Source organism: Octodon degus, unplaced genomic scaffold, assembly GCF_000260255.1.
Source record: "Octodon degus isolate 3935 unplaced genomic scaffold, OctDeg1.0 scaffold00064, whole genome shotgun sequence".
Taxonomy (NCBI): Eukaryota; Metazoa; Chordata; class Mammalia; order Rodentia; family Octodontidae; genus Octodon; species Octodon degus.
This window is the reverse complement of record NW_004524640.1, coordinates 7,342,940-7,353,309: the sequence shown is the minus strand read 5'-3', so window position 1 is coordinate 7,353,309 and position 10,370 is coordinate 7,342,940. Positions and strand designations below refer to the sequence as shown.

General features: G+C 43.6%; 1 protein-coding gene across 1 annotated transcript in view; it reads left to right on the top strand.

The window, feature by feature from the left end:
• The window catches only part of Tm7sf3 (transmembrane 7 superfamily member 3), a 45,268-nt gene continuing 34,898 nt past the window's right edge, over nucleotides 1-10,370 (top strand). Inside the window, exons 1-2 of the mRNA XM_004634665.2 lie at nucleotides 1-100; nucleotides 9,345-9,499. Of these exons, the coding sequence (XP_004634722.1) occupies nucleotides 1-100; nucleotides 9,345-9,499 (255 nt within the window). The remainder of the gene's footprint in view (nucleotides 101-9,344; nucleotides 9,500-10,370) is intronic.

The window sequence follows — 10,370 nt, the reverse complement described above, 5'->3', positions numbered from 1 at the left end:
ATGCGGCTCCCGCGGCTGCTGCGGCTGCTGCTCCTGGCCCTGCTGGGCGCGGGCCGCGTGGGCGCCGGCGGAGCGCAGACGCCCGCCAGCTCCAGCCCGGGTAAGGTGGGGCGCCCGGCTCCCGCAGCCCCGAGGCGACTTTTGCATTTTGTGCGGGCGACAGGTCGCGACCCGCCCGGGGTCCGGGCACCTCGCGGAGAGCTGGTGCACGCCGGCCGCGAGCTCGGGAGCAACCTGCGCGGACGCGGCGGAGTGGAAACTCTCGCTGCGAAGGAGGCCTTCCTGCCAGCCTCTTAATTTCAGCTGGGGAAACGGGAAGAGATAAGTAACATTATTGCCTCCCACTGGGAGCAGCCATGTTGGTGGCTTTAATTGAACGCACGCGCCGCTCCCCGGCTCCCTCGGGGGCGTCTGGGCTTCTGGACCCGAGCGGTGATTGATGATTGATGATTGATGGTTGATGGCTGATGGCTCCCCCCGTGCAGAAGGCTTATTTCGACTCCAAAGATCTAGGTGCTTTTCCAGTTGGCGATGTTCTGCAGAGCTGAAGAGGGCAGAGCCGAACTCGGAGGGGACTTCAGCTTGTGGGTCATGTGCTCGGTGGAAGGGTGTTAGTAACGGCTCCTCGGGACTTGTTAACGTGAGCTGGAGAAAGCCCGAGTTGTGCCAGGCTGGAAATCACGCGCTCTTCCGTGGTGTTAAGCATACTCTGCATTCTGTGTTGAGCTGGGGAGACGAGTTACAGTTCTGACACGGTATTTTCTCGATAATGACGTTATGTTTCCTCATGCTTATCCCAGAAAAGCTTTTCTGCAGACAGAAACAGAATCTTAGGATTTTTTACATAGGACTGAAGTCAACTTTGAGAAGGGCGGGCAATTATTTTTTATTTATTTATTTTTGGTATTTTAGGGAGGGGTCTACAGGGTGTTCAGGGTCTCACTACTAGATCGGACGCGTAATGATCCGCCTGTTTACAGCCTCCCAAGAGCTGGGATTATAGGTGCGCCCCCACCATGCCCAGTCTCAATTGCCATCTCAGCGCACCCCAGGGGTAAGGCTGGAACGGCAGGCCCGGGGGTTCGAACCCCGAAAGCTTGCAGGCGCTTTAATTCGCTGAGCTATTTGGCCGGCCTTTGGCTATTATTATTATTATTATTATTATTACCACCATCATCATCATCGCTTTTATAGAAAAACCTGATTTCTGAAAGGGCACTCTAATAGCCATCGTGTGCAGAATGTACCCAGGGCTTCTCGTGCAGTGTGGTTTAATCCTCACAAATCCATGAGGTAATGAACATTCTCTCACTTGGTGAAGGATAAAACTGAGGCTTGAAACACACATTATACAAATGACGCTAGGAAGTGCGTGGATGAGGTTTGAAGCCCAGTGGTCTACCTGCAAATCTCATGATTCCTTTTTGCTTCCACAAAGCTTTTAATGAGACTCCTTAGCATAGGGTGGCACTTTCTGTTTCATCCATCAATGAACCCTTGTCCCTCGAAATAGCCTTCTGAGGAAGGTGGAGAGATGAAGTGTATTTTAGTTTTTATTTTCATTTTTTAAATGTATTGGGTACAAGGTCTGCAGGGTCTCACTACACAGATTGTACTCCTAGTGATCCTCCTGTTTACAGCCTCCAAGTGCTGAAATTACAGGCCTGGGCCACCACACCTAGTCTCAATGGCCTAGTCTCAATGGCCGACTCAGCAGGCCCCTGGGGACTGGGCCTAGTGCAGTGAAGTGTATTTTAACCTGGGAGGAAGTTGAAGAGTTTGAGGGCTGGAACCCAGGCCATTTGATTTCTAATTTGGTGCTTTAAGTATTTAATATCTAGAAATTTTTTTACATGAAAGTTAAGAAATGAGTAATAACTTGAGACATTCTTTTTTAGGCAGTAGTTCTTGCTTTTCTTTGATTTCATTTATATTTCCTCAGCAGTTAATATATATATCTATATCTTTATATAGATATAGATATAGACATAGATATAGATATTTGCCTGTGTTAGTGTTTTTCTGTGCAGGAGGCAGATGATGTGTGGGGACTTCGCTGCAAAGTGATAATAAAAGTGGATATTCTCTACATCTTTCAGATAGAAGTCAGTATAGAAATTAAGGAACAGTTCAAGGCTTGCGTTAGCCTCTTGTGAAATGCTCATGTAGTCGTTGAGGATTCTGATAACGATACAAACTGAAGAACGTGTGTGGTGACTGGTATAATTTAGACGGATTTATTCACCTTGAACAGAGTAAATTGACTCGTACACCTTAGTGACTCAAATGCTAAATGAACCTTGAAAGGTGACAAATCAAGTTCTAGAATGTCAGAAGAAAGTGCTGCCTCTCATCAGCTGGGCTGGGTGATGATCCGTACTTTAAAATAGTTGTTCTTTTTCTTTTTTTTTTTTTTTTAATTTTATTTTATTTTGTGTGTGTGTGTGTGTGTGTGTGTGTGGCCAGCTCAGCCCACCAGGGGGCGGGGCTGGCTGGCATGTGGTGCTGGGGGATTGAACTGTTGTCTCTGTGCTTTGCTAAGCTTGTTCTAAGTAGATGCTTTAGACCACTGAGCCATCTCACCAGCCCCAGTTGTTCTTTTTCTTAGCATTAAAATAGCTGTTCTTTTTCTTGGCGTCCCAATTTTCTGTTCCCCTTATCATCTTTCGTTATTGCTTTAGGTGCATATCCAGTAGCTCATGTGGAATCACCCAGCTTTGCAGTGGAATGTCACTTGAGCCTTCAGCGTTGGTGCCTTAAGGCAGCTGGCCACTTGTGCCGTTAGGTGCAAATGATTGCTTATGTGAGAGCCAGGGCATAATGCATGCTCTAATCCCATGCGTGGGATTATAGGAGGCTGAGGCAGGACCACAAGTTCTAGCTATTTTGAGACTATTTTAAACAAAAAGGACTGTAGCTGTAACTCAGAACTTCTTGGATTCATTCCCCAGTCATACATGGGGAAAGAGTGAGAAGTTGTGTATTCATTGTTGTGTTTCCTTTTAAGTTTTACGGTTAATGAAAACCCATAAGAAGATAGAAATGAGAAATTGGGAGGGGCTGCTGGAGTACCAGCGAGCTCAAGTAGCTGAACCATTTTTATTTTTAATCTTCCATTTGGAGAGAATTACGAAGGCTGAACTTTAACAGATCTCTCCTAGAACCTGGTTATAGTGAGGAAGCACACACAGCAGAGAGATATGTGAGATACATTTTTGTAAAAATGGAAGAGTTGGAAAATTTCAGGGCTGCCAGCTAGGGATCTAATTGGGAAAGGAGGGAAAAGATTAGAATTGGATGTATTTTTTTAGAATGGAGTTATTAGAAGTAAAGAGGGACTCTGAATAAGAGGATGTGTATGATAAACTGGAAAAAGTCCTCTTCTCTTCTGATGGCAAAAATAAGTTTTGGCAGAAAAGCAGAGCCACCCTTCTTCGAGGGGAGGTGCAGTGTGTGCGCGCCGTGTTGGCGTCTCCCTCTACTCTGCTGTCTTCCCACTCCATAAGTCATAAGATCTAATTTATGCCTCATAAAATGCTTCCCATGAATCCTTTTCCAGATAGCTTAGAGGTGGAGTTAAGTTCTCATTAACTTCTGCGGAATGTGTCTTGAATGCGTGTCTTCTTTTGCCAAGTCCGTTTTTATGGGTAGAAGTTAAATACAGTTTCCATCTGACTGCGCCTTAAAAGTCATTTGATTTTCATTGTCTTTCCTTGTTGCCCTGTGGAAGTCTCGTTTGCAACTTGACGCTTGAGATGTACGGGACATTTCTGTGAGTGCCTTGGTTGTGTTCGTCAGCTTCGTCCCAATAGTTTGTAGGGCTGATCTGAAAGTAACTGGCTTTTTTATTTTTTATTTTTCCTTTTTAACCTAAGGAGATGAGCCTCTGAAGCAATGGTATATTGGTGGAAGTGAATGATACTTTATCGTGTAGCGCTGGACAGCTTAAAAACAATTTTCCCATTTGTTTGAAAAATTTGTTTCAGCAGCCACCTGGTTGACACAGCTCAGTTACCTAATTGTTCTGTAAGAAAACCGAAGCCTAGACAAAATAAGTGGCTTGCCTGTGGCTGCACAATTCGCTCATCGTTCAACAAAGGTTTGTTGTGTGCCACCTAGGCCCTGGTACCGTGCCAGGCACCGGAGTGTTAAATGTGACAAAGCCCTGCACAGCCTGGAGTAAAACCACAAACCGTTTGGTCAAAATGCAACCTTCTATAAAATTGTGAAATAGCTGTTGGGCTGCCAACGTGACAGTGCCAGAAGGTGGTCCCATAGAGGTTACGTTGAAGATAAGAAAAGGGGGAAATATAGTTAGCCTTGCCTTCTTCTTCATTATGGTTGGAATTACCCATGCTGGCTGAACATGGAGAGGGCCTACCAAATAGCTCAGTGGACAAAAGTGCCTGCAGGCAGGCGCAGGGGCCAGGGGTTTGATCCCCCAGCCTGCCATGCTGGCTCCACCACCAGGGTGCACTGAGACCTAATTGAGACTGGGCGTGGTAGCGGGTGCCTGTAATCCCAGCTCTTAGGAGGCTGTAAAAGGCGGCTCACTACAAGTCCCTCTAGTAGTGAGACCCTGAACACCCTGTAGATCCTTCCCTAAAATACAAAAAAAAAAAAAAAAGTAAAAGATGTGCACAGCTACTTGAAGGGATCCATTGATCTCCATTGGATCGGTTCTACCCTGGGAAAAATGGCAGGAATGAGAAAGATAGACAAGAACACAAAAGCTGTACCAGGTGGTGGCCAATGTGCCTGATGGGCAAGATGACCCCAGCAGCACAAGGAAACCTACATTTATTTATACTGTTGCAAAGTTAGTAACAAGTGACACAAGGTTGCCTAGTGACTAGTATTGCACCTTAACCAGTCAGGATGCTTATTAACCAGTCAGGATGCTTATCGCAGGCTGAGGCAGCTTGTTTGCTGTAGGCACTGGGGTCTAGTCCCACCTGCACACCTTTGATTTTCCAGCTTCCGTGGCTCCCAACACAGTTCTTTGTGATAACTCAGGTGGAAATCCAAGTGTTCATTAGAAATAGAATGGAGAAAAATGCTGAGGCGTATTAGCTTATTTAGTATTATAGTTTCCTTAATACCAGAGTGAATTTTACAAATGAGATGTTGATTTTTTAAAAAGCCAGGCCAAATCAAGCTCATCCTGCAAATCACACTTATTTAAATTCCAGAAATGAAATTTCTGTGTTTGTAGCTAGGATCATGGTTCTGTGTAGGGAGGGAGGGGCAGTGGTTGGAAGGGCGAAGAGGGTCTTTATGTGGAGTTTCTTGATTTAGGTGATGATTTTAGGAGTGTTGTCCTCAGGCCTTAATTTGGTGTACTTCTCTGGGTGTTATTTTAATTGAATTTAAAAAATCTTTTATTCATTTATTTGGTACAGGGTCTTGCTATGCATCTCCAACTCATAGTGATCCTCCTGTCTCAGCCTCCCCAGCACTGGGATTACAGGCATGCCCCACCTCTTCCAGTTTCGGTGGCCGGCGCAGCATGTGGTGCCGGGGATCGAACTCAGGCCCTTGCACTTGCCAGGCGGGCGTTTAGTCCACTGAGCTATCTCCCCAGGCTGAATGCTTGTTTTTAAATGAATACCCTTCCCTCCGGGATTTTGATATAACTGGTCTGGAGAGGGTTTCTGGCAGAGGAATTTTTTAAAAACTCATCTGTAAATGGTTATAATATGCTGTCCCAGCTATATTGCAAATTTTTTTATGATAAAGACACCTTTTGATCACTATAGAAAGTGTGAAAAATAAAAACAATGTAAAGAAAAAAATTTTGGAATATGCCCTTAGAGAGGTAGCTACTCTTAACACCTCTGGCTTATTTCATCATATGACCAGGCCTTAAATAATACAGCCCGTGTCCTTCCCTTTCATTATCAGGCCTCTGCAGGTTCGTGCTTTAGGCCTCTCAGGGATAAGTGGTTCAGGAAGCAGCATCTTTCTGTGGCTTTTTGGAAGTCCTGGAAGTAATACATGAAAGTGCTATCTACTCCTAAAATGCTAGTTGTACTTACTTTTTTGTTGTTGTTGTTCTTTTTTAAAATATATTTTTTGCAGGGTCTCACTATGCAGCTTGGACTCGTAGTGATCCTACAGTCATGCGCCACATGCCCGGTTTTAGTTGTACTTCTTGAAGAAAATGTCTGAAGCAGAAACTGCAGCCTTGACTTGGGTGATGCTTTAGGAGTGCGGTCCTCTGGACTTAACTTTGTGTACTTCTCGGGGTGTTATTTTAATGACTTGAAAGAAAATCTTTTATTTATTTAGTTATTTGGTACAGGGTCTCTTTGACTTTCAGCCTATGAGTTTCTTTATGAGTTAAATGTGTTTCTTGTACACAACATATTGTTGGGTTTTGTTTCCTAATCTGAATTTCTTAGACTGACACAAGTCGTCTTAGGCAGTTTAACCATTGAATATCAAACACCGTGTCTTACGCTGTCCTAGCAAAAAGCTCACTTGGGTTGGTGCCTAGCAGAACTCTCTTATTAATTCTTTGTGCAGAGTAGAATGGCAGCCTTTATTTTCATGACTGGAGGATTAGTTGAATAGTTAGCTGCATACTCTCGGTAGAACACTAAATAGCTTTCGAATAACAAAGCTGCGATTCTTTTTTATTTCTTGTTCAGTGCTAGGGATCCCCAGGGCCTCACACAGGCAGGGCAAGGGTTCTACCACTGAGCTAGACCTGCAGCCCCTGAGTCATCAGTATTGTTATGGAAAGGTATCCAAGACCTATGACGTGGGTGATGCCAAACGTTTATGTCCTTCTCCTTGCATATATGTGAAAATAGGCATGTTGAGATCTGCCCCAGTCTCAAAAGACAGAGTTGGCCCTCCTACCCATGGCTTCCGTATTGGCAGATTCAACCAAATCAGAAACAATTAGGAAAACCTTTTTCTGTAATGCATATGTACAGGACTTCCCCCCCCCTTATCTTGAACAACACAGCGTAACAACTGTTTGTATAGCATTTCTATTGTATTAGGCATGGAAGCAATTCACGACGTATTTTAAAGTGTATGAGAGGATATAGGATATACCCTATGCAGGATATATAGGATAGGATAGATAGGATATTTATATAAATACTGCCCCATGTAATGTTGGGGACTTGGTTATGGAGGATTTGGGTAAATTTCGAGGTCCTGGACTGTTCTGTGGCTATTGAGGGTTGACTGGGTGGCCAGGCTGTCCACAGTGATGATTTCCACACATAGCACCAGTTAAAAGACATAAACTGGCACAGTGGATTAGGAAACAAAATCCAACAATAGAAAAAGCAAGAAACTAAGTGAGCCAAAGGCTCTCGATTTTAGAAGGATTGAGGTCCATTTAATTGCTGGGAAAATAGACTAGTGTTGCTTAGTCCAACAGATGGGAAAAGGTATGTTTAAGACTCAGAAGCCGGAAAATAGGTGACACTAAAATTAACGTGCAGTGTGGGAAATATTTTTAGTGACATTTGCTAAGATTCATTTAGTTTTGTGTATAGTTTGGTTTTCTAATTAAATAATCATGATGGGAAGAACTGGAAAATGTGAAAAAAAAAGTGGAGGAGTTTGGTTGTTGTTTGCCTAAAAAAAATATCCTACAAAGGTCCCTTATATTTTTCCAGGCTTCCTTACTGAGCTCTCTGTTTTATAGAGATGCTTTATCTCTATTCTCATTGGAGTCTGTCTGCATAAAATGTGAAATGTCTTTCTGGCTATATAAATAGGAGGCATCGCCAACTGCCACGGCTATGCTATTTCACATTTTGCTGTTGACTTATGAAAATTAAACTGTAATCACAGATTATCTTGTTTTTCTGTCACCAATTATAAAAACAAAGCCTAAGTTGTGAAGGTTTTATATCATTGTAGAGTTTGGGGGGGCTAGGTAGAGATGAATCATTTTTCTAGTCTGAATACCAATTATATGCATTTTGGGGGGTTCCTTTCACAGGTAGACCATTTTTTGTATTTTTTGTTGTGTTTTTAATTGTTCAAATGGAATATTTGAATTTAGAAAAAAACATTGAAAAGTGGCCTTCTTGGAAAATGGTAAATAAGAATGTGTTATTTATTATTTAGAGTGTTGTTTTTGTCTTGTTTACTTTTTTTAACCACCCACTGACTATAATTTCTAAACTAAGACATGATAGTTCCATTATGGGACACTGATGAATTATAACGATTTTCTTATCAACTCTTTTCCATTTATATTAAATGTAAAAATCTTTTTTCTCTTTTTCCCTCCATTTTGTATGCAATGCTGTGTTCTGCTATTTATACAGATATCCAAAGTAGAGAGTTGGAGGGGAGGTATGAATCCAGGACCACACAGAAGTAAAACCAGCTTCCTTTGGTGGAATATTTGAGAATTGGATCAGAAAAAAAAAAGGAACCAGCACGCAGCTAGGAAAGACAACACACAGAACCAGGGACAGTGAGCTAGGGTAGCACGGGGGCTTGAACCCAGGGCCCTAGCACTGAGCTACATCACCACCCCTTTTTAAAGTTTTGAGACAAGTTCTTGCTATATTGCCAGGCGGGGCTCCAACTTGTGATCCTCCTGCCTCAGCTTCCCAGAGTGCTGGGATTACAGGTATGTGCCACCATGCCTGGCTAAAAAAATCTCCCTTTTCCAAAATGCCTGTGGTTCACAATTGTGTGTTGAAGTACGTCGTGTGGGCTGTCCTCAGACATATTTGCCAATGCTGGTGGTACCTGCTTCCGTCAGGCAAAACAATGCTTATTTGAAAGATAAGAAAAATCGAGGCCTCAGGCCGTATGGTAAGTGGCCTGAAAAGCCAGACGCGGGCTCTACATGAGGGCACCGGTGTCTCTTCAGGCTGCCGACTTCAACACCACTAGCATTCTTCATTTCTAGCACACTCTCCAGGGTACCCCCAAGGGGGTGCTTCATCCTAAACCCTGGCACTCTGTTCTGAGGAGAATGGTTATTCTCCTATCCAGTGGAAAAAATTCTCTGTGCTCTGAGAACCCATCTTCAGCACTCTGTAGTGTTCCCCTCTTGTGAAACACATTTTCTCCATGCTAGCCTTCGGTGCTACCACTTTCTAGCTGCATGACCCTCAGGACCCCCTCTCCCGTGCTGAGGCTTGAACCCAGGGTCTCCAACTCGCTCTGCCACTGAGCAGTGTCCCCGGCCCCTGTTCTGCCTGTAGGCCGCCCCCTCAACAGGGACAGAGGCAATCACCATATTTACCTCAAGGAGTTTTTCTGAAGGTTAAATGAACATTCTGTTTATAAATGAGATTTACAAATTGACGTTCGAGACCCAGTCTTATAATGGAAACTTTCTCCCGTTGTAGGGTTTCTAGAATTTTCTGTCGGGAAATTTAGCTACTTCCAGCTCAACAAGGCTTTTCCACAGGAAGCCGTTTTGAGCCACATTTCAAGCAACACGAGTTTCCTCATATTCCAGATACACTCGCAGTATCAGAATACCACAGTGTCTTATTCGAGGGTAAGTATAAGGAATGACTGCAGCTGAATCAACCGAAAAAAATCATTTGATCTGTTTGAGTCTTGTATTTGGTGTACGCATTAGAATTCGATGTTTAGCTTGTATCTTACATGTTTTACCAAGACCCAAGATGGAATCTGGTCAGCTTAGTGGCCGTGAGTGGGCGCGGGCTGGACCACAGGCCTTGCTTGAGGTGGCTGCTGGCATTTAGAGTTGGAAAGGCCAAGCCCTGGCGGAGGGGCCCTGCCTTTATGATTCCCTCACGATTCCCCACTTTTTCACTGTCTTACTCCAGGCAGTCCTTACTGATTTTTTTACCTGAATATTTTTACATTGGAATGTGTTCCTATTGTTGTCCAACTATTTAGTACTGTAGTTTTACTAAGAAACCCTTGGGTTTAGCCTTTTTCTTTGGAGTCTCACGTGCAAATGAAACAGCTCAGCTTATCCCTGCTGGTATAGCAGCACAGTTAAAAACCCTGTTATAGGGGTCATCACTAACTCTTTAAACGTAGCCTCAGATTTGGAAAGCTTTTTCTTTTAAATTTTTATTTATTTATTTGGTGGAGGGTTTCGCTGCATAGCTAAGACTTGTAGTGATCCTCCTGTCTCAGCCTCCCCAGCACTGGAATTGCAGGTGTGCGCCACCACGCCCGGCTTCAGCACAGCCTACAGTACTGGGAGTTTGCTTGCGAGGCAGGTACTGAGATCACCAAACTATCTCCTCAGCCCTGAGAAGTTTTTTTAATTGCTTTGGATGACCTTAAGCTGCTAAGGAACTGCCGTGTGCAACAGGTTTCTGCAAATGTTTATATTTAGCCTATATGATCCTTAAGACTAATAAATGTGTTTTGCTTTTTTTTTTTTTTTT